General features: G+C 40.2%; 1 protein-coding gene across 1 annotated transcript; it reads left to right on the forward strand.

Annotated features, from left to right (window-relative positions):
- Positions 1 to 107: 107 nt before the first annotated feature.
- Positions 108 to 12,597, forward strand: LOC112948555 (probable G-protein coupled receptor 141). Its single transcript, XM_026040809.1, has 2 exons — positions 108 to 170; positions 11,650 to 12,597. Exons 1-2 carry the CDS (start codon positions 108 to 110, stop codon positions 12,595 to 12,597), a joined length of 1,011 nt encoding a protein of 336 aa, XP_025896594.1.
- Positions 12,598 to 25,025: the final 12,428 nt, after the last annotated feature.

Raw genomic sequence — 25,025 nt, forward strand, 5'->3', positions numbered from 1 at the left:
GCTTGCTGGGTAGCATAGGTTGCTGCATAGACACTGCAGCTGCCCAAATTAGCTGCAGCTCCCTAAGGATTCCTGTCCAGAAAACACCTGTGGCTGCAGCTCAGCCCATGGGTGTCAACCGTGCTGATAATGGAGATCACACAATCATCCGTCAGGAGGAAACTTTCCAGGTAACCACAACTGGCAGGAAGTTTCTATTTTCTAGTGAAGCTGACAAACCCATGCCAGGTAGGGGTGACCTTAGTCAGGACTGACCAGTCTGATCTCTCCCAGCCTTGTCAGAGGCTGACACATGAGGCAGTTCTGTGCTTGGTGGCTCAGAGACCTGTCTCCACTGCTGTGTCCTAACGCAAGTGAGTGATTGCAGGTGAGTGTTGCAGGAGGCAGCACAAGTCCTGCAAAGTCAAGCTGTGCGTTTCTCAGAACTTGCCTCTTTTCATTCAGTGACCTTCTACTGAGAAGGATAATGCAGGTGAAGCAGTTTTTTGGGGGAAAAAGAAAAAGAAACATTCTTGAAGAACACATTCACCATGAGAGCAATTAAATACAGGAACAGCGGCACAGAGAAGTAGTAAAAGCTCCCGCCTTGTAAATATCCAAGACACAAGGTTGCACCATATGATCTCTAGAGATCCCTGCCAACCTGGACTTTTAYTGGATTCAATGGCCACCAGAGACACAAACTGGCAACTGCCTGTGGCAACTGAACAGATGTTCAGATACATACAGAAGTAGCTAAGCTATCTGTGAAGAAGTTAACTCAAGCCCTGAAAATCTAGACCTGGAAAATAGGGATTAACTAGATGGGAGGGAGATCATACTAACACTGACATTACTCAGTGCTACTTAAATTGGCTTGGATATTTCTGCATTGCTTTGCTTTCTGAATTTTGTGCATACCTTAGGCTCAAATGATAATGTGTGTATGTTCTTTGCTCAATGCCATACACAAAAACTGCGTAAATTCTTTATCCCTAAAACAACCTGTGCAGGTTGCTTCTGAATCTAAAACAAACCAACCAACCAAMCAAACAAAAAAGTGGGAACAATACTTCAAACGAGAATAACAAAATATACTGCTGAAATCTCTCACSAGGCTAATCAACTTCTTCCTAACCTAGCAGACCTTCCTGTTTCTGATACACAGCTGAAATAAAGATAATGTGAGGATAATCTTACATATTTTAGGTGTGGGAATAGACCGATTACTGGCTGAACTCAGATGCCCAATAACTCATCTGTGGAAGCTGAATCGGAAAATTTAATGGAGATTTCTTTTGATACAGAAATCATTATTGTCAGCTCACTGAGCAGCTTTCACTTCACTCCCTTCTCAAGTGCAATTAAGAAAAAATAAAGGTGTGAGCCAAAGAAATGGAAGCCTAAGGGAAAACCTGGAGTGAATATTGAATTATTGCTCTATCTGCACTTTTCATTGTGCTAATGACGCTTGGCAGTGAATGCTGAGATCTCTGAACATGAGAGCTGTAAAAGTCAATGGATTGCTCTTAGGGATGATCCTGATTTGATGGTGTTAAGAAAGAAGCAAGCTAGTGATGTGAATGTCTTCTCAGCCAGCAAATGCTTTCACTTTGCAATTCAGTTTGCAATTCAGTTAGGCACTGTGCTCTGTTTCCCTAACCTCCTCAAATCCGTAACACCAAGGAAATCAACAGGAAGGCTCTTCTTCACGTATATTCTCTCTTCAGGTATATTCAGACTTGTTCTTAATACACTGGCTTGGGAATAGGAAGCAATAATGCTCAGTAAACATATTGCTACGCCCAGCCCAATAAACCCTGTTGAGAAGCTAATGGGCACAGTACCCTCTTGATGTGGTTATTCTGCTTTAGCATCAGAGCTTGCATCTCCACAGGGTATCATCTCCTGCACCACCCACCGTTGCAACAGCTTCTGTTGAGCTATTTTGGGCAGCTCCCCATCATGTTGCACTGACTCTGTAAGGATTTCACAAAGGTCTGGAATGTAAATCCATCTAGCAGGGCTTGTAATGTCATTCAGCAAAGCCCTGTCAGTCTGGTCTCGGTTAAGAGAAGCTAATTAGAGCTATAGCAAATAATGATTCAAAATACCTAGAAACTCAAGTCTTTCAGCAGTTGAAGGTCTATGTAGTACTTACATCAAATAAACAGGACAAAGTGAAAAGAAGGGAGTTAGGCAGGGAATCCAGCCGACAATTTATTATTTTTAGTTCTGTATCGCATAGAGAGATCTAAAGACCAGTCATAAATAGGGGTGCAGGGGCATGGTGCTCYATGCACCTTAGTAAGACAAAGTCTTCTTTGCTCTTGAGTGCCAATCACAAAGGCAGATTTGGTCAAGAACTGCAGTCGAACACACGATGGAGTCATGGGACAACTAAAGGGGACAGCAAGTGAGCAGGACARGAGAGGGAGAGGAGCAGATGAGGCTCCTGTTGCAGCACGAAGCAGCCCCAGCTCTCRCTGCTGCCGGAGCTGCTCCAGCCGGGAGCCTCAGCCTGCACCCATAAATATTTCAGCTGCACTTCAGACAGGGAAAAGTCTAAAAAAATTCACCAGTAATGAGCTTATTCCTAGCACGTAGATTCACACTTCAGCAAATACGCTGGAGAGCTTAATCTAACACAAATGCTTCTCATTAGCTCAGAAGGGAAAGCTCCAGATTGAACAGTGAAATGAGCCATTTCAGCCCAAACATCTTCATGTAACGCAGCCCTCGCATGCACATAGTGCCTTSTTTTACTGTGTATTCTTTAGCCTTCCTGAGGAGGAGATGCTTTTGCACACCAATGTACTGAATGCAATGCTGAGCAATTTCCAAGAAATCCTCCTTTCTGAAAGAAATATGAGGAATCCTAAATTCCCTTCCAGCTCAGATGCAGTGCTGAAGTCGTGCATTTCAGTCTGATAGAAAATCATCTCCAGGATCAATCCAGCAATGTTGGTGCAAAGCTTTGGTTTCTGTGCTTCCCATACGCAGACACTAGACTATTGCATGGAGATGTGTTCCTCTGCCAGTACAGAGGACACATTTTACTACAATAAGTTTCATAAAAATGTAAATGTGTATATTCAGTACAAGAGATGTCATTACTGGAATAATTTATTTCCATCCATTTGATAGCATTTGTATTATTTTTGGAATCAAAAATGAAATAAAATCCAAGGATAAAGTGATTGCAGTACATATTTGAGGGAGAATAGTGATAACCTTGCATTGTAATTGTTCTTAAATAATACGTTTTCTTAAAGCCCGCTACCTGCCTCAGCAGGTAGGTGGTGAGAGGTTGCAGGCAGTTGAAACCAGTTTTAGGATAAGCCCTGTCCTTTCAGGTGACGGAAGGGCTTTTCCTTCTCGCAGGGGCAGGCGGTGCCTATGTGATTTCGTTCCCTGCAGTCCTGTGTCAGCCCAGGGCAGCAGCAGAGCCTCTCACTGCCCCTCAGCTCCTGCCTCAAGTGGTTTCCTCCCGGTGCCAACCAGCTCTGATGACAAGGGGAACAGCTGCCCTTGGGCTCCCCATGAAAAGCCAGTCTCCCCAAAAGCCCTACTGGCATGTGACAGATGGGAACTAGGATAGTAAAAACTGGAAAACTGGTGAAAACCTGMAGAAAAGGTTTATTTTAAAGTGACTGATTGCTGTAAATGTGCAGTTATTAAAAATAAGTGAGACGTTTTCCCAAAAGACCCATTTAGGCTGGAGCTTGCACTGCTGTATTCCGTATGTGGTTCTGTTTGGTCCTCAGCAATGAGCACCGAGGCCAGACAAGAAGACAACAYGAACAGGTAACAGGGAATGTGAGGTGAATGACTAGCACTGAAACAGTTTTCTCTGTCTCCACTTGTGATAATCTCCCCACACACCGTTAAAGAAATGCAGCACATTTTGATGTGGATTTAGCTGCTGTTTTGTTTTCTTTGAAGCACTTCTCCAGTGAAAGGGCTGGCTTTGGGAAACACCTGATTRGGAACTTGATGCAATTTTATTTATATTTTATTCTCTAGCATGGAATCAGATATAATTTTGGTCCTTGAGGTAGCAAGGTAGACTGAAGATAGGCATTCTTCACAGCACTCTGGCTTAGGTACTTTAAAGCCRAGTGGTTTTTCTTTCTGAGCAATGATGCCCATCAGCACCATTGGTAACTTGCCCTGATAACTTTTGCAGAATGGTAACATGAAAAATTTTTTTCTTTTCCTCTCTAAAGTAGAATAAGGAAGTAGGAAGACTCCACCAGATATATTTCCACTTTTCAGATGAGCTTGAATTTATATTTCTGCTGTTCAAATGTGCGTGAAATGAAGAATTGCAAGTCACATTGCCCTACCTATACTTTCACAAAATGTTCTTTCAGACGTGTCACAGGCAGTATGTCTCTCTCACAGAAGGCCTTAAACCTCCAGGATGACAGGCACAAATCACAACCCTGTCAGCACCTAGAGAGAGACATTTTAAGAAACCTGTGATCTACAAAGTGCTTTTCACTGCTATTGATAACAAACACTTTTCCTTTTGTAGATAATTAATATCTTTCTGCTCAGCAACTTGAAATATCAAGGCACATTAGAAATACGAATCAGAAATTACATTCTTGTTGGTTGCAGCTACAGGTTACTCACTATAACTGCATGCAAAATTTCAGCTATTCATATTAGCAGCTGAGCTTTTACTTACTGGTAAATTGCAATTAACTTGTCACAATTACAGCTTAATAACTGATTCAGTGAGTTTGCACACAGTATTAGATAGCAGAAACAGGTCCGTAGCTGGCACTGGGATGCTGAGGAGCTCTGGGCTTTGAGGAAGGAGCTCAGGATGTGGCAGATGCTGCTCTCAGGCTTCCCACACATCTCGTCCTAGGAAGCAGAAGCTGCCATGCCTGAGGACCCTCCTGAGGCACATCCTGGGGAACAGGAACATCCTCGGTGGTGACCAGTCCATGAGGCCATCTACCAAAGCTCTTTCACAGTCAAACACACAGGGCAATATGGGATTTACCCCTGTTTTTGAGAGAATAACTTAAAATCAGATCTCTTGTCAAAAAAAAAAAGGACTTTGCTCTATGTGATCAGCTCTCTGATACCTCAATTGCAGGAATTTTGAAGGTAACCACCTTCAGAGGAACCCTTCTTCAGGTCACCATTGCTACTAGCTGCTTTAGATTCAGGCACAAAATTAAAAAAGCAGGGCCTTGATCAGCCCTTCCAGCTGATCTTCAGCTCCTATTAGGGAATAATTTGTTGCTTCTAATGAGGTTGACTGTCTGACAAAATTCTGATCAAACTTGATTTATTCAGGAAACTGTCCCTAGCACTTTAGGGAATATTTCTAAAGTCACTCTTCACAATGAAGGAAGATAATGATGTCTGTTCCAGAGCAACTCGAGTGTTTCAATATTTGTTTTCATCCAGCGTCAGTGCAAGAATTCAACGTTTGTGTGGCAATGCAAACCCAAGGAAAAGAGTCAACATGGAGAGGCCTGTTTGTGATCACTGCTTGGGAAAACAGCATGGTTATGTATCAACAGTAYATATAATTTAAATAAAACATTTATCTGCCTAAGATCTGCTACCTGCAGATCTTTAAGATATGGCTTTATTCCCATTATTAATCAGCACATATTTATCCTAGAACAAGACGTACAAGCAGCCAAGACAACTTTACCCAAGAAGGTACAGAACTTGAATTGAGGATATATTAGCTTTCTATTTAACTTTGCCACAGGGATTTTATTTTGTCAGCTGCAACAGGAGAAGAACGATATGAATGCCTTTTTATAGAAGTTTGTGATCAGCTGAAGAAAGACTCTAGGAAAGAATTAATGAGTGTTAATATTAAATACCATTTGAATATCTCTTTAGCTGTTAGACACTGCTAGAAATGCAAAATGGAAAAAGATGATGTTCATCATATAGCAGTCTTTGGTGGAGAACCACAGAACTGTCCCTTGTGTTTTTTTAACCGACTGTGAAGCAACAGGATGTAGTCAGTTAAGATGTTCTTATGTAAGATTATCTGAATGTTAAATGTGGATACTCTTGCTACCCAAACTACTGCATTCAAATGGGATGTGCTCTGAGAGAAGCTTGTAAAGACTGCAAGAGGGCAAAATGGGCCTGGTATAAACTTATAGCAGAGAGTCTCAGTCCTGAGGTAGGGTCTTTTACCGTACAGGCCACCCAATTGCTCTTGACAACAGGGTGCTGAAAATTAGGATATCTTGCATGAAATGCATGGGAGAGGCATCCTAGATAGAGATGACTAAGAGGGGAGAGTAACATGAAGACCAAGGTGGAAGTTCTCTCTCCATGAACTCCTCCTTCACGGGGAATGCAACATGAAATCTTCCCGAGATTTCATGGACACAGACAGCCCGGCCCTTAGGTAGCCAAGGAAGGATCACAGCTGTTGCTCTGCCATAGCTTCAGAGCAGGAGGTGAGATAAGGATGCTTTAAAGTAACGACTACTCTGCTTTTTCTCCTTAGATCTTATCTAAGATGAAGAGCCAAGTAAACAACACTTGAAGCCTGGAGATAAACTCTAAAGTGTAAGTACATTCAGAATAAACAAAGGGCTCGGTCTGCAGGGCTTCTAACATGATGCTTGCAAATTAAAAAAATATATCCGATTACCTATTCATTTGATTTTGAATGTATTTTAGAACATCCCTGCACAACAACTTTCATCATTATTACATATTTGTAATTTCCTAGTACAGAAAAAGCTTATTTCATCCTTTTTTTTGAGTCATTACCCTGTAGTTCTACTTCTCCTGAAAGCCACAAGTGATTTTTTGTTTGTATTTTCATCCATCTTTGTGCACATCTTTTGTTCACTTTTTTTATCGCCCATTCTCTATAAAAATCATAATGATTGGTTGGTTCTCTCCATTAACGCATAGCTGGGATGATAAATGATTATCTACAGGAAGGTTCTCTGACTTCCATTCCTATGTAAAAACTGCAAAAATCTCAAGAAAAACCCCCATACTAGAACTACATCTACATGTTTTCTACTCCATTCATTTTTGTAACTATTTAATAGACTGGATTAAATTAGAAATTGTAAGGAAGATGATGACACAGACAYGAGCTTCTGAATGAGTTCTAACTCATTACTAAGTCATTTGAAAAAAAAATCAGCATGTAAATAACAAAGTAAATACAGATTTGATATTTCATATCTATAATATGTAATGTTTTCCTTTAGGCAGACATTTATACTTGAAGATTTAGATATGAGCAGTGGTTTGAAATTAAAAGGAGGCTACAGCTCTTCTCGTGGTATAAGCTGCATTATTGCCATAAGACAGCCCAGAATTAGCCCATATTGAGAAGCAGTTACAGCACTTTCTGCCAAGTGCAGCTCTGTGACTCAGATGTTTGTGACTGAGATGCCTGTGAAAGAAATGCACTTTTTTAGACAGCTTTTTATTAAGCAATGCTGGTGTTTTTTACTATTACCAACCTAGATTGGTATGATGAACATTTGTTAATTTTGAGAAACACTCCTTTTTTTTTTCTCTCTCTCTTTTTTTTTTTAAGTCTGCCTTATGTGCTTTCATGTGAATTGAATTTTTTTTCAAATTCAAATGAAAATTCTCAGTTGGGTGTATACAGACTACAAATGCTACTCCTTTAGAAGCAACTGTTGGATCACATGAAAATCAGTGGGAAGCCTGCCAGTCTTTCAGCAGATCCRTGCTGGAGTCAGGTAATTTTTGCCAGCATTTGTATCACACAGAGAGTAGAGCTCACTGTTTGGCTGGGATTGCAAGAGTATCATGATTGTTGACAAATTAAAACAACAAAAATTTGACAGAGTGTTTTTTCAATCTGGAGGCAAAAACATAAATAGCTATTGTGTCTTGAAGTTGAAGCTGTACAAGCTCAACTAGAAATTTGTCTCACCCTTCTTCTCTTCTCTTCTCTTCTCTTCTCTTCTCTTCTCTTCTCTTCTCTTCTCTTCTCTTCTCTTCTCTTCTCTTCTCTTCTCTTCTCTTCTCTTCTCTGCTCTGCTCTGCTCTGCTCTGCTCTGCTCTGCTCTGCTCTGCTCTGCTCCGCTCTGCTCTTCTTTTCCTTGTGCTAGGGTAATTGGGTAGGGTAATTGATAATGTAAAGAGAAAGAAACACGTTACTGAAGGTTGCAATGAATTTCCTTTTGCTAGGAAAATTTTGATTGAGGAAGAATCATATTTCTGAATGACATGTTCTGGACTAAACACAGAGCAATCCCAGTCCTGTGGGCTACACAGAAAGTAGTATGGAAAGAACACGATGAGCCTATATGCACTGATAACTGCTGAAACTTGAATTCACAGTGGTCTTTTTAGTGATTACTAATAAGTATTTTTTTTCCCCAAAAAAGACAGCATCTGGCTTCTTGGCAATCTCTCTCTTTTGTCAAACTAAAATGTAGAAATTTGGGCAATTTCCCCAAGCCCCTGTCATCAGCAGATATCTCTTTAACTTACGGCGATCAAATGAAGTGGTGGCCCACCACCTGGCCTTCCAAAGCACATGTCCTACAGAAGCTTAGCCAAGTAACGAGAGATGTARCACAGAGGAAGACCAAAACTTGCTCCAGAGCTTTAGCAATATCACTGGATGGGCGGTAGCTACAGGAGGATGTGGTAGAAAGGCATCAACACGGTGACACCTCTTTGAGGAGCAGCTCTGCTTTCGTAGAGGCAGTGGGGTGAGCTCTGTCCCTGCTCCCTCCCATGTCCTCRATGCCAAAAGCTGGCATTGGTGTGCCTGGCAGAAGAAGGCTGGGTAGGGCAAAGCTGCAAAATGCAGCCCCGAAGCTGCTCAGAAATGTGCTTCAGAAATTGGCTTGGACCAGAACAAGGGAAGGATGAGATGGAACTGAAACTCTGTACACAGGGAACGGGGACTCTGTAGCCTGCAAGGTGATGGTAAGAAGTTTTAAAGCTACTTTTTTTGGTACTGAGGAAACACTTGGCAGCACTGCAAGGGACTAATCAGCATGGGAGACCATTTCTGAGAAAGCTCCATACCATGTTCACTAGTCTCTTCTGTAGTATTTTTCTCTTCTGCATGGTATTTTCCCACTCTTGGAGACTCCTACAGCTCATGTTTCCAGTTAGGCTCAGTATAAAACCTATTGTCATATAATTAATAATTCTGTAAAACTTGCATTCATTCTCATTCCATGAACCTCCTGTTGATTTCTGACCAAAGTGTGTGGTAACTGTAATTCAGGTYACTAGGTCATAGCTATGCAAGTACAATACAAGTACAATATGAAATGTGATCTTATCAGAAAGTGGTATTTTCTCAGTGAAAATACTCTGCGTCATGTTATGCTCCATATTCATCTCCCAATGATGTTTCAGTCAGATGCCTCTAGTAGTGAGRAGCTGATAAGCTTATTTCATAGACCATAGTTATCAGTAATTTTTTATGAGATTAATGAAAATGAGATTTGCTGCCAAATCTTACAAAGAAGGGATTTAGCAGTGACTGCAAAATTCTGCAGAAGCCCTCACTTCAGGGTCTAGGGTGCTTCTGTGCAGGCATATAGACGTCTCTAGATGTCCTCCTAGCAGAACCACCCAAGAAAGCACCAGTTATCTGACTTCTGCTTATCTTTTCCTTCCTGCCTTCACGTCAGGTTTCACTATCAGACTCTGAACTGTGACCACGAGGCATCTTCCCTCTCCACACACTGAAYTGCTACCACTAGACCGCATTTGCAGCACATTGCCTTAGGCTGTGGCACTTTTTAAACGTTAAGTACACATTTTAAATTAAAGCAGTGTGATAGTGCCACTTTTTCAGAGACTTCTTTTCATTTTAAAGCTGAATGTCTTTAGAAACTGATGAAAAGCTATTGCTGATCCCTTCTGGCTTGCACAGTAATGCACCACAATGCAGCATCTCGGAAATAGCAGAACTGGAAGGAACTTCTATAGTTTCTGGTGCAATAGCTCAAATATGCCAGTCAGCAGCCTCTTTGACTAAAAGAGCTTTCTTTCTAACTTATTTTACATCTCAGAATGTATAATGTATGGTGTATAATAAATAATATACACTATATATATTTAGAATATAATTCTAAACAGAAAACCACTAAGACATACAACTTAAGGCACAGCACTTATATTGATATTGGCTATTACAAAATATCTATAGTCTTAGTTACTTTGGAATAAGCAGAGAATAATTGACCGTCCAATGTATAACAAGATCTTGGTTATTACAGGGCTAAGTGCTTATAAATATTGGTAAGAAATAACAACAAACAAAGCTTGGGGCATGTCACAAATATTAATGCCCCACTGTGACTAAAATCAGTTTAGAAAACTGCTACAGATGTTTCCTCATTTCCACAAAGAGAAAAATTTAAAAACATCTATTTCCCTTCCCACTTCAGTCAGTATGTGCTACTTAAAAATAGCCTAAAATATCAAAAAGATGGAGGAAATATTTTGTAAGGTAACATCACTGATTCCAAAAACTCAAAAAGATCTCGTGTTGTAGGATTCACAGACGAAATGGAAGACACACCAAAACTGGTTTTAAATTAGGTAGTTCAGATAGCAGCAGGGGTACAACTGGTGCAGCATGGAGTCAAGCACAGTTTAATTTCCCCCACTTTCTGTGCCTGTAGCATTGACATCCTTTTGTCACGTTCCTAGAAACGAAGACATTTCAGGATAATGCCCTTGCTGAACCCTTCCCCACCAATGCACTCCTGCAATACCTAAAAAAAAAAAAAAAACCTAAAAAAACTACCAGAAACTGAATTCAGATTTATCAGATTGTATTTAATCGCTCTTTGAAACAGAAAGGAAGCATTTTTTTTCTATTAAAAATTGAACTTATTAAACTTGCTGTCAACTTCTGGGTCGCCTCAGTCAGCCTGGGCTAGGCAGGCTTATTGGTACTAACCCAGGATGTCCTTTCCTAACATTTCCTGACATCCCATTTTGCAACACTCTTACTTATTGCCACATCATAGATACGAAATGGCCCCAAGCACTGGGACAGCACTGCCCATCCTACTAAATCTGCCAGGACCTGAGCAGGATAACCATGGAGCCTGAGTATTTATGATATTTAATCCATCGATCAGATAAACTATGCATGGAAAGGAAGGAGTTGGCTCTAATGTTTGTGAAATGCAGCACTCAGTAACAAACCAAATTTGGAGCTTTCATAGACTAACATATGGTTATTATCTGCTCTGGGAAGAGAATATCTTTGTTGCAAATAAACCAACTGATGAAAGAGTAGTGGAATTCTAATGATCTCTCGGATATATAATATATATGTAAATAACATGCAGATGCTCAGAAGAGAGGAGAACTAATAACATAGAGACCTCAAAAACCTGGCAATCATATCATTTGTCCAAGGATCTCTTCTTTCCACCTAATACTAATTCATGCATGTTGTAAGATTTTAAGATGTAGGCAGCTTCTCCTCCTAAGCTTCTTAGTATTTTTTTGCAGTATGTTTGGATAAAACCACCCATTATAGCTTCTGCTGGGAGTAAAGTCATGTAAGTAATTCTGGCAATACCTGTGGAGCAAGAGTTAGGTGGAAGGCTTTGATGGCTTTTCAGGTGTGCCTTTCCCCCCTTACCTCACCTTAATCTTTATGTACTTTTTTATTTTTAGAAGTTGTACAAGCTGGATCTCAGCAACATGATTGAGGAGAATATCACCAGTAATGCATCCTTTGCTGCCTTCTCTCACACCAGTACGGCAAGGGCCATCTTGATTACAGCCTACTCRGTCGCACTCGCTGGAGGTGGCGTTGGATCCATCGCCATGTCCTTCGTGCTAGTCAAGATGAACACCCTGTCTGTGACCACTACAGCAATTATCAACCTGGTTGTGGTGCACGGCCTTCTTCTCCTGACTGTGCCCTTCCGGCTGCACTACTACATCAACAAGGAGTGGATCTTTAAGATGCCTTTTTGTAAAATAGTGAGTGCAATGGTGCACATCCACATGCTCCTGACTTTCCTATTCTACGTGATCACGCTGGTGATTCGGTGGCTTGTATTCTTTCAGTGGAAGGACAAGGTGGAGTTTTACAGGAAGCTGCATGCGATAGCAGCAAGTGCTACTGTGTGGGTTGTGGTCATCATCTTTTTGGTGCCCGTCTTCTGTGTTGAATATGGACGCTCAGGGGAATACAATGATAAAACATGCTTCAAGTTCCACAAAGAGCTACAGCAGGATAGTGTGAAAGGCCTGAACTACACCATAATTGTGGCTATAGCCTGCATTACTTGCGTCCTCTTGGGTCTGCAGATTTTCATTCTGGTCAAAGTGGCGAGAAAATTTTCCTTCTCCCTCTGGTCACATCAGGAGTTCTTGGCTCAGGTGAAAAATCTGATTTTCATCTGTGTTATCATAATTTGCTTCCTTCCCTATCACCTCTTTAGGGTCTACTATATACAGCATGTGAATGATTATAACCAGTTAGAAAGCTACAATGAAATATTTTTGAGTCTGACCTCCCTTAGCTGTCTAGATTTGCTGTCGTTTGTGCTGAGCGGGAGCCGTCTCCTCAAGCAAAAGGTCGRTGTGCTCCGAAGCAGGTTGACTTGCTGTTAGCTTCACCTAAGTGAAACTTAGTTTTTTCACTAAGTTTCACAACTAACAGTTCACTAACCCGGCAGAATATGGTGCAGCACTGAAAGGGAGCAAACYCAGTCCTAAACAAATAGTGTATGCCAGAAATGGCATAATATACATAATATACGAGCACAGCCCTCTGCCTGCCTATTMATCAAAATAATGAGACTAACTCTCTCCACTATCTCAGGTAAAGCAGTACTGGTAAACCAGTAGGGTAATTCTTGGATTTTTTTCAGATAATTATCTCACAAGTTGTAGATACAATTGGAGGRGAGACAGCTTTAAGAGGGAGGAGAATATATGGACCCTTCTAATTTGCTCTTTTCAAATTATCAATTATTAAGTCAAAGGCACTAAAAGGAAACTGAAAAGAATTTGCAAATAAAGGATATGTATAAGGTATAGGTTTTTGAAATACAAATTTCTATATAACTTCCTACATTATTTCTTATTCACAAAAAATAAAATATTGGTCAAGATATTGTTMCTTCTGAATAGATCTGGTCCTCTACTGGAATGCCAGATGAAACTAGCTAGATTAATTGAACATTTTGATCAACTCTTTAAAAGCAAAGGGGCAATATATATTTATTTGCTGAAAGAGATCTTGAAATCTCCGTTCAGAGCTGTTATCATTACAGGAAAAAAGAATTTTATTTCTCCTTCTCATATTGTTAAAATACCTCCTACTGTAAAAAGTTACATGTCACTACTGCAATGAACATTGTAAATTTAAACTTGTGTTTTTATTTATGTAATTCTTCAATTACAAAAAATACATTTATTCAACTGAAAATAATTTTAACTGGATCATTCATACGGCAGTTATTTTCTCTTTTGAAATCAAACATATTCAGGTCTCCTAGGTAACACTGATGCTTTTCTTTTTTTTTCCTATGCTGCTTTTGTGAAATTCTTAACTTTATAACTTATTACTCAAAACGTTTTAGCTTAAAAACTGTACTAGAAAAGTTTGTACCCTGTACTAGTAGAAGAAGCTAAAATGTTACTGCTTGGATTGGAGAGATGGAAAAAGTTAATGAGCCTGGTGTATCTAAAAAGCCTATTAGACAGGCATTGTGAATATGGCCTTTTCTGAAGTTAAACGAACTGCATTTGAATTGAGGAAAAACTTAGGAAGACTGTTCTGTGAAAGACATTCATGCATTCAGAGATGTACTATTTTATGACTATTCCAAAAGCATATGTAAGTATCTAACTGCTATGACCAAGGCTAGCAATGGCTTTTTCTCTTCCCTCTTCTTGCCAACTGAAGCAAGATCATTTTTCATGAAGTCAGTCAAATACTATTTTCAAGTTTGGACAAATAGAGGTTATCAGTCATTTAATTCCCAGTCTCTCCTAGTGCTGTTAAATGCCAGTATCTCTTATTCTGGAGTTCTTTCCCTGTCTTTTAACTTCACCTTCAACATCTCTTGCTCAGATTGCTATCAAAAACCAATTTGCTATCCTTTCTGTTATCATACAATCTCCCTGCTATGCTTATTGATTTCATTCTCACAATAGGGTGATGTCCAAGATGCTTCAATATCTAACCTCTTCCCTATTCTTTTGTATGCTTTCTATTCTATTTCTATGCTTTCCATGCAGTCTTCCTTCGTGCTGAGAGCTCTCCCCTCCCCAGCTTACTATTTTTCAGCAGGTCTGATTAGAAGAGAATCTTTGCAGGCCAGTGCTTATGTAACATCTGAAGTTTGATATCACAGAAGTTCATAAATCAAGGGAGTACTCACATAACCCTCCCCTGGAGGGAAAAAATATCACAGCAAGAGCTGTTAAGGTAGAAAAGTGAATGTTTGCAGTGTGTGACTGGGACTYGCAAACTGACTGAGGGTTTTGTTGCCCTGAATGGATCGTGTTAAAGGAGAAGGTGACCATTACCCAGATTAAATAGTAATTAGTGAATTATGTAATTTTTTTAAAAACAAAGAAGGAGTCAGCTTGACTATATAGTGACTACCAGTTAATTACATGCCATTAGTGAAGTACTAAACTGCTCTGATCCCAACTTGGTTTAAGCTACATGAGCTAAGTAACTTTTCCCTGTGACAGAAAGGATAGAAAATCACATTTCAAACATCAGGAACAGATGGAAACAACATATCTGATTCTTCCAATAGCAATGATTTGGGTGGACAAAAATGCTTTGCGTGTGTTCTTATAGGCATTAGAAGCCGTTGTAACACTATATGATAAATCTTTTGCTGTAATAAAGATGTTAACAATTCCAAAGGATTATGTGCTGAAGAAGTTAAGCAAGTGTTTCCTGAAGATGTACATAAAAATGAAGAGTGTTTTGTATTTAACTTGGTGAAAAAAAAAAAATGAAGCTTATAATTACAAACGGCACAACTGTATCACTTGTATATAGCTTATATATAGCTTAACTAAACTTGTTCACTGGTACACTTGTGTATTTGATAAAAAAAACAATGGTTTAATTCTTGTAGAAATACATATATTAACAAATTCCTACACCGCAGCATTAGAAATAAGTCAGCCTATATTTTCTACAAATCAGACTTTACTCCTGGTGCTCCTGAGGGGAATGTGGAGTGGGGGTGAGGGGCCTAATTCCACGCGTTGCGTTGGTTTCCCCAGTGGGCACCAAGCCATGGTTCTTACAGAACCACCTAAACTCGACTTACCCGGGCTGCTCCTCTGGCTTCGGGACTGCTCCTGCCTGGCAGGAGTGCCTGGCTCCTCATGGAACAGGCGGCCTCCACCTGGGCTCGCTCCGGCGGGAACTGCAGGGGCAGCTGGCGACAGAGCTGGCGCCTTCAGCCCACGGGCGCCCCGGGGGCTGCTGTCCTGCTCAAGCCTCCCTTGGTTTTGCTCCTCATGGGCTTTGTGAGGGAAGCCGGGGCTGGGGAGCTCCTAGGCCGTGAGGCGACTGGGAGGCTCTGAGAGAAAACTGTGAGAGTCGGATGGCAGCAGGCRGGAGAGAGAGGCAGATTTCAAGCCTGCCGGTTTGCTGTGAGGGGCTCTGCTTTTGACTAAACCAGTTGTGATCTGGCACCGTGCTTCCCGTCTCATCCTCACTTTCCTCAGCCCGAGGTGCGTTCGCTTCCCATCACCAGGCCAGCCTGGCTGTTTTCTCTGTCACCTCCCGTTGATGTCCTGGGCTCTGCCCTGCCTCAGGCCCGGAGCTCGGCACCTCTGCAGCTCTCCAGCTGCTGCTCCTTGACCTTTCCACACTCCTCCTCCCGGGCACTATTCCAGCCGGGATGGCTGCCTCACCACCCAGCCTCTTCCTCTGAGCCTGGAAAGTTGAGGAGGGAACCGGGATGCTGTCAGGCAATGCTAGAAGTTTGGGTAAGGCCAAAGCAGCAGCTCAAATGTGGCCAAACAGTGGTCTGGGAACAGGAGTCAATGAAAGGAGGAGTTGGGAATTTGCAGTCCCCATCTTTTACTATAGAAGGAGCACTTGCATCAATATCTTCTGTTCATTATGGGAAATATGTCCTTTATGGGAAAAATTCCTATGGATGCATAGGAAACTGGTATCACAGAGTTTCCCTTAATGAAAAACCGCTTGCAAGTTAAATCCAACTTGCAAGAATGAAACTGTGCAGTAAAATGGCCTTCATAAGGCTAAAACTTGGAGGGCATTCAATATGTGCATATTGTGCTACTGTGAAAGATTTTGTAAAGGGATTGRAAATCATCATTTTTTCATGAAAAGACTATTTCAGCTCCTTATCACATAAAATAACTGCAGATTCCATATGCGTCACAAGATAATGACCTTTTATTACACCATTGGACTGCGTATTTTATTTTGTCCATCACCTGAGATGCTTACTGGTTTCTAGCATTTCTTAAAATGTCTGTCAATATCGTAGTCACAAGAGCCTGGTGTTTTCAGCTCAGTGGACAAAAAAAATTAAAAACAGATGCAAATTTTAAAAAGCAGAGTTGACCTCACAAGAATCTCTGTTACACAAATAAATTTTTTCATTACTTGTTGTGTACTTAAGGACAGGCTGAGAAATATCACAAAGAAAAAACACTTTTATATGTTGTCTTTTGAGCTAATAACTTCAAAAAAACTGRAGAATAGACATTTTGCATAATACTTGCCTGCTATTTTCTGTCCTACAGTGAAATAACTTCACTGAGAAATGACTGAAGATTTTAGTCATTTTGTAAAATGACTTCTTTCATGTTATGATTGTAGCATATGTTAGAATTTGGTGCAAGAGCAGTTATACATAAAAGGAGGTAGTTTGATCTGATTTCTTCACTTGCTAAGTAATTAATCCTAAAAATGCCTCAGGATTTCAAACCTAAATTGAGAAAAGAATTTTAGAAAAGGTGTAAGAAAAGTTCCAAGTACATGATCCCATAGCAGAAGTATTATACAACTATTGCTGAAACAAAGAAGGCAAGGCTGAATCCCAAGTCTAAGTCAAGACATGAATACTATCTTCTTAAAAAGAAAGTATGGAAGAAACATCATTGTTTTGCCATTTTTATGCACAGCCTTTTTATTTATGACTTGTGTGCTATTTCCCTCCTTTCAGATAAAAAACTCTACAGTGTGGAGACACTGATAAGCTGATTATGAAGAGGSAGACAAAAAAGAAATCTACCACATACTGAGCACTGAAAACAAATATATCTCAAAAAAACCCACATACAACTACTAGTCACGGTGGCTGCTACCATGCCTTAAAACACTTGTCATCCAACCACACAAACGTCACCAGAGATGCTGTAGAGCTCTTCAAATCCTCTGAGCAGCGTGTAGGAAAAAAAAATAATAAACACATCTCTTGGTTAGAATGTTTGMTGGTCAGATTGCTCTAAATAAGTAAGCAAGGAGCACTTAGCATGGGGCAAATYGACTTTTTCAATATGCAGTCCAAGTCTCCAGGCTGCTTGAAGTGAATAATCATTTACTGGGACTATTTCACCAAATTTTGGGTTCTCTCTCTGCTTACATTGAAAAAACAGCTGAGGTGACTCTCAAGCTCCTTAACATCTTACTCTCTTTTGGTGCYCCTGTTGCATTGCAAGATCATTATGGAAATGAACTCAGTACTGCAAGAACTAAAATATTTGTGGCCTATGAAAAGCTTGGTGCCTGGAAAACCATGACAGCTTCAAAGCCAAGACTTGCTAGCGCATCTGAGCAGCAGCAGTATTAAAGATATGCTCATGGAATGGATGGCAGACAAGAATTCCTGGGATTGAACTATGGGAATTCACTTAGCTCACTAAGAAGGATCACCACTAGCAGATGATGTTACTCCAGGCTCAGAAGCTGACCTCCATTTTCAGTAGTGAAACTCCAGTAAGTAGAATAAAGGAGCACATGGTTTCCAGGCTGGGCAGGTGGAAGAAGCATATGGAAAGGCAAAGCACGGCTGAGACAGCTTTAAGGTTGGCAAGAATGGAAACAACATAACTGTCCCTCCGGCTGAGCAAACAAGTTGATTCAAATACTGTGAAGCAAAATGGATGCAACAACAGCCCGTGCCATGGTGGTCTCAACTGTGAAAATTGCTTGTTCTGTAGTGAAAGGTTTAAAGAGAAACATAGAGGAAAATTATACTGGTTTATGTTTCTTAGTCAAACTACATTCCAACACTATGCTGGTTTTGAGGAATTTAAATTTGCAAATTAATGTATCAAGTTTTTTTTTTCCAAATTAAGATGAAGGTGATAAACAATAGGTCACTTATTTAGCAGTCTGCAGACCTGGAGGAGGGGAAGAGGGAGGTAAGGAAACCGTGTTTTCTTTGGTGAGAACTAGAACCACCTCAGCTCACCAACACAAAATCCTGCGTCCCCCCATCAGTGATTACTATTACCAGATAATATCTAATTATAATATTACTTATGTCACCTTGCCATAATGAAGGAACTAGAAAATGGCATCATTTGCTTTTGTTCTGATTTAAATGTCTTTTACTGCATGAGTTCAATTCATTGGGAGCAGTTACATAGTGTAGCTCTTTCTCATCACCAGTGTAACCCATATATATATATATATGCACAGTCTCTTTACCTCTGCTGTATTTCTTCTGTATGTGATCTAATAAATAAAATGGCAATACACTGTAGCAGTGCTCTGATAATTATGGATTTGATAATCATGAACAGCAGCTCTGTTCATGGCTGCTGGGTGGCTGTTGTACCCTTCCATGCATTTTACTTTGTCTCAACAATAATTGATCTGGAAACTGAGACTCAAAAAAAAATAAAGCAAAATAATGAAATAAGAGAGCAGAGTTCTCACTCTATCCACCGCCATCAGCAGACTGCAAACAAAACTGATAGGTCTTTCATTGAGAAGTATTAATGTTCAGTCAATTAAACAATTTGAAAGACTGAACCTTTTTTGGCGCTTTAGGGGAGATGGAGTTCTTTGTACTGCAGCTGTGGGGAGCAGATGATAAACAAGGTTGAAAAATAACATGAGCAAACTTTTAACCCCAATGAATGTGAAGCACACGAAGCAGCAAAATGACAAGAACAGACGAAAAGCCTGAGATGTGGAATTAGGCCCTAAGTGGTTACTGCACAGACAAGTAAGTAAAGACAARCTGTGTGACTAAATTGTATCTCTAAGAAAAATGTTCGTTGTTCCTTGGCTAAGATCCCCAAACTGGGCAAGATAATAGGTCATTTGTGATCACATTTAACTACGTGAGGGATAAGATAAAGTGGTAACAGAGGCATAGAGAAAAATACAGCATGTGAAATACATCACCATAACAACAACTTCTACAAAAGCATGTAGGAGTGTGAAACTCCTGCAGTTACTGGAGAACTAAAAATGAGAAAAAATAATTATTTTGGACCAAAGCAGTTTTTTGTCTTTTAATGTCAAGAGGCATTTTTGCTATTACAGAARAAAGACCAAGCTGATAACATATCAACAAGGACAGAGTCCTGTTGAGCAGATCTGAATGGGCGTATGAGCAAATGGTAGTTTACGTACATTACTCAATGTTCCACCTTAATAATTGCTGCAGGTTACTTACTATATTTAGTAACCATTTTTAGTAACTTGAAACTCCACAAAGCTATAAACACCAAGTAAAAATATGGAAGGGCGACTCACTTCTGTTTTATTAATATTGGTTAAAATTACAGAATCATAATAAAAGTATGTTCATAGAGATCTCTTGAGGTCATGTAGCCCTATCCCTCGCCCAAAACAAGGCTAAACTCAAAATTAGATTAGGCTGCTCAGGACCATGTCCAGCAGTGTTTTGAAAATCTCCAAGGATGGAGGATCCACGCACCTCTGKACTCCGATTCCAGAGATGCACCACTTACGTGATGATTCTTTTCTTAATTATTTCCTACATCAGTCAGAATTTCCCTCACTGCAGCTTGTGCCTGTTGCTTTTTGTCCTTTGTCTTGTGTGTCTCTGAGGCAGCCTGACCCCATCTTTTTTATAACCCCTGTTATTTAGAGGGGTGCTCCTATTCCCTTCACCCATACTTTCAGAGCCTTGTAGTTGTCTTCATTTGCTCTCTGTCTTGGTGGCATCATCAGTGCCCATACGACCAGGCAGCAAAGCGTATTAGTCTGAAAGCCAGACAAGCCTCAGATGTTTCCTTCAACATCTTGGCAGATATGTGCCTCTGTGCCCTGAAGAAATCCCCAGCCACTGTAACCCATTGCTTCCTCCTTCTGGCAATGGGTCTGGTCCATGAATGAGCTGTGCCCAGCATGAATGTCTCCCTCATCAGGACTCACTCCTTCCCACCTGTTGTGAAGATACTATATCCTCTCTGTAATCATGTATCTGCAGGTAGGAAAAGAACCACCTTGCTCCTGGAAGCCACAGGCTCCTGACCTCAGTTGTCAGGGCAGTTCTTTGAGYAGAGCCTCTGGCCATCTTCTTCTGGATGGTGCAGAGTTGGGTTCCTGCCCCACTGAACCTCTGCAAAAATGGTTATTCTTCAGGGGAAGGTTCACCTTACCTGAAGATCTGCTCTCTGCTTACCTCTTCCCACCGCTCCTGGAGCCTCAGGGACACTGCCAGGGGATAGCCCATAAGGGAGGCCTGTATGGTCTCTTCAAATGAGTTTTGTACCACAAGGGAGGCCTATATGGTCTCTTCAAATGAGTTTTGTACCCTATAAATGTTTTTCTTTCCTGGACTAACCCATATTCCAGGAAAGCTTTCTGGAAATACTTTTATGTTTTTGCAAACAAAGGTTTTCATCTTTGAAAGATCTGTATGTTTCATTTTCACAATATTTCAGCTGTTTGCTTCAAAACTGCAGTTTTCTTTTCAAACTTAAGCCATTTTTTTTAAAGAGAGTAAGAAGTAAAAGGAAAAAAAGTGAGAGAATTAATYGTCTCTTTATGTGTCCTCATTTGAACTGAAGGAACCTAATCCCTGGAATTATTTTGGAGCTTGAAGCCTCTGATGCAAAGGAACATAACTCATCCTTACAGATAAACATTATGCTTTTAAAGATTCTTATTATTTCCACTACAATTATTTCAGCTATTTTGTACATTGAAAACACAACTGAAACACATACATTTAYGTTCCTTTTGAGATCTGTAAGCAAATAGAATAGCAGCTGAAAGGATGTCACGTGGATTTGGTGAATGCATGTGGTGCTCAGGTTACAGAAAATTGTCCTTCCTTGTTTCCGTATGCAAGTGGGTGCAGCAACAGCCATCCTGCAACCAAAACACTTTTGAGGAGCAGCCCTGTGGCTTGGGTCAGTGGCAAAAATGGCCAAGGCCCCTTTCATCCTTGGAAGGCATCTATCGGGGYGGCTGCAACCAGCAGCATCCAAAAAGCACTTGTAGGAATAGGAATGGGATCTCTGAGAAGGAATTTGTACTGATAGGGCAGAGTCATGCTTGCAGTGGCTTTTAGCCTTTATTTAAATGAATACAACAAACATTTAAAAGCATTGTTATTTTCAGAAAGTGAGTTCACTTGAGCCAGGCTTATGATCCTTTGCTAAGTAAGGTCCATTTTTTTTTTCCTGCTTTAGAGGTATTTRAAATCAGAGCTGAACAGAGACTTTAGACTCTTTCAAATATTTTATGGTCCAGATCACTGTTTCCCTACAGAATGTTTGTGCTCTCCGAGGTCATCCTATCTGTGCAATAGGAGACTAGTCAGGCAGGTTTGCAAAGACATTGGTAGCCCACTGGCTATGACTAAAGATGAGATTAAAGGAACAGCAGCTTCTCCTTTTGATTCCTGTCAGAATGTATATTTACCCTATGGCTGAACCTACATAGGATCGTTAAGGCAGAAGCCTTTTCAGACTTTTGCAGCTGTTTAAATGTGGTTGCTCTCAAATCCTGCCTCTGCTGTATATGGACGTAAAAAAGGGAAGGTTCTTGATTCCTTTCAACAGTGTGACTGAGCAACAACTATCTTACTTTTCTTAGCTGTGCTAATAAAGTTCATTTTATTGATTTTTTGTCTTTTTTTTTAATGATGTTTTATTTAACACTAAGAAATTTTCTACCTTCATCCCTGGGCCTTCTCCTTGGACTGGGCATTCTCCTCAAGTCTCTAAACATGTAGTCTCTAAATATGTTGTGGCTTTGGTATCTCCGATTGTGTCTCAAGGTAACCCCAGCAGGCTTCAGTGGAAAGCGGAGAAAAAGCCCCCACAGCAGAGCTCCCTCCATCCCCAAAAGGAGGAACTATGTATTCCCTACAGACTCCCTCCTATTTCAGAGGCCTCTCCAGCCCCTCTGAAGCAGCCATCACTGGCACCTACTTCAGGACAATATTTGGACCGGAGGAATTTAATTATTCTAGTCTCTCTTTTCCCATTTGTCTCTTCTGTTGGCAACAGCTGCATTAAGATATTGAAGCTTCAAGCTTGTGGCGTTTTTGCCTTCCAAAAATGATTGGTAGTTGAGTAGAAGATTTTATAAAGTAACCTCATGTTTCATGTACAGAAATAATTTCCTCCCTGTGTCTTTTGCATTAACAAAGACTTCCCTCATCCTTCACTTCCAAGAGCTGCTGGTGGCTGAAAGAAAAGCCATTTAGTTAATCACTTCATTGTAAACATTCCCTTTCATCCCATTCTCTCTTCATACAATCTATTTTTGTTACAATGGAAAGATAAATCCAACAGGACTCTGCTAAACGGTTCATTTTGAATTTATCATATATCTTATTTTCATGGAGCTAGCTTGAAGTATGATAATTAGCTGCACAGCCCATCTATGCTTTAGGGTAGGAATGTTCTTACAATTACAGTAATTGCTCAAATCCTTGAACTGACAAAACTGAGAAACAGTAAAAGCAATTGAACACATTGATGTAGACAGTTTGATGGTACTTAGGTTCCTGTTCATTTTAGTACAAAAGCATTTTAATAGGTTGCACATATTCTCTTTACCATGTGTTCAGAGTATGGGGATATAAACAGACATCCGGCATGGCACGCATTTTATTTTGTTCCTGCAGACGCCATGGATAATGAAATCCCAGAGCTTCCATGATTTGTAAAAAAAAAATCACAGAGGTGGCATTGCTCCTTCACCTTGCAAAAGTTGAATGTGGCCAAATTATTTAGCTAATGTATAATATATTTAATAGAATATAGTGACAAACAAAGCTTTAGGAGATGCTGTCACCCAAGGGTCCTCACATATTCAGTGGAATATTCATTTCAAATAGGAACCCTGGGTAAGACTTAAATATGCATACAGTCTGCTTTATGATTTAAAGGTGTTTCCTCTTAAATGCCTTTTTTGTTTCCTGTTAAAAAACACCTTTTGATAAAGAAGCTGTTTGATTGTTGCTTACCATTATCATAGCACCAGAAGGAACAGGACTGCTGGTCAGGACATAAGTCAAAACAGCCAGGGTAATCACTGTTGGGGATTAAACTGCCAAATGAGGTTGCAATCTGCCCTTGAAAGAGGAAGAACTGGGCGCTTTGGAGCCAAAAGAAACCTGAGGCCTTGGGAGAGTGTAATCACAGAGGCCACCARAGAGATGTTATTTGCTTGGTAATTTTGAAAATCTTTTCTTAAACCACTGGTTACCCAGATCTGATGATGCCAGTGGTAATTGTGATTAGAATATAAAATGACACATTTGCCCTAAGAAATGTATGTGTCTGCCATAGTTACTGGACTCAGCGTGGGAGATGGACTGGCTAGCACGTAGMCTCGTTCCTGTTTGCTACTGGCATCTCCAAAGAGAAGAGGAGGGGTGTTTAYGATAATGAAGATCTCGTAAGAACTCCTGAATTATTCCTATCYGCACAATGCTTTGTCCTACATCCCTTCTACCCCCAAACATTGCAGAACAACTCTTTTTTTGATGTTGTTTTTTGTTTGTTTTTTTTTTTCCCCTTCTTCAAATTGTGGCCACGCTGCCTAGTGCACTTAGGTGTTCTGTGGGTGAAAGATTCAGGATTTCTAATGCACAAATAGCTTCTGCTTGTGAATTTGCATCACTTAAACTTTTCCAAACCTTTTGATTCCCCCTTTTTTTTTTTTTTTTTTTTCTTCAAAGGGCTAGAAAAAAGCAACCTCTGTGGCAGAATACAGGAACTGAAAGATTCAAACTTCAAACTCAGCCTTGCTTCTCTGGGCTAAACTTCATTTGAAATCCTACAGGAAATTAAATAAAAGAAGGCTAGTAGCCTGACTCATAAATTTAGTATTCAAATTTGTATTTAGCAGTAGGAACTCAAAAACTTTCTAGCTTCACAATCAATCAATTTTCACCCACTGAACACAGCATGGAATATTACTGCTATATACTAGGGATGTTCAGAGCCTTCTGTTGTACTGATTTTTATTTATTTTATTTCTTAGAATTTTCACTATGTATCTATATATTCATTTTCCAAGTAAAGGTAAATGCTAAGACTTTTTTTTTTCTTTTTTTTTTTGCTCATGCACTTGGTTTCCAGAGAACTGTGAAAAATCCATATCTGATACTTTGAGTTCTCTAGAGTTCAAAATTATGTTTTCTCTTTTTTCTTTTTTTCATTCCAGTAAGTCTGTATCTTGGCATATGTGCATTGATGGAAATGGGTGACAGGCTTCTAGCTTCTAGAACRATCAATCTTTAAAGTAATTTCCTACCGCATGTACACAGTTTCCACTTTCAGCATCCTGGTCTCTGCCTTGCAGAGGTCTCCCTGTAGCTGCATCCAGAACACCAACCTTTCCCCTTTTTTCCTGAATATCAGGAAAAGTGAGGCTCATTTCTGTGAGAGATGGCTACAAAGACCCAGGGGCATTAAAGATAATCATAAATGTATCTCTTTGTGCACCAATTGCATGATTTCTGAGTGTTTAAAATAAATGTGATTATCTGGTTCCATATGGAGAAAAAAAATCCCCCAAACAGACCTACACACACACATCCACACCTTGGAAAGCACCGTCTGTGTTTTGA

This window comes from Nothoprocta perdicaria, unplaced genomic scaffold (genome assembly GCF_003342845.1).
Source record: "Nothoprocta perdicaria isolate Ctin4 unplaced genomic scaffold, notPer1 scaffold_269, whole genome shotgun sequence".
Taxonomy (NCBI): domain Eukaryota; kingdom Metazoa; phylum Chordata; class Aves; order Tinamiformes; family Tinamidae; genus Nothoprocta; species Nothoprocta perdicaria.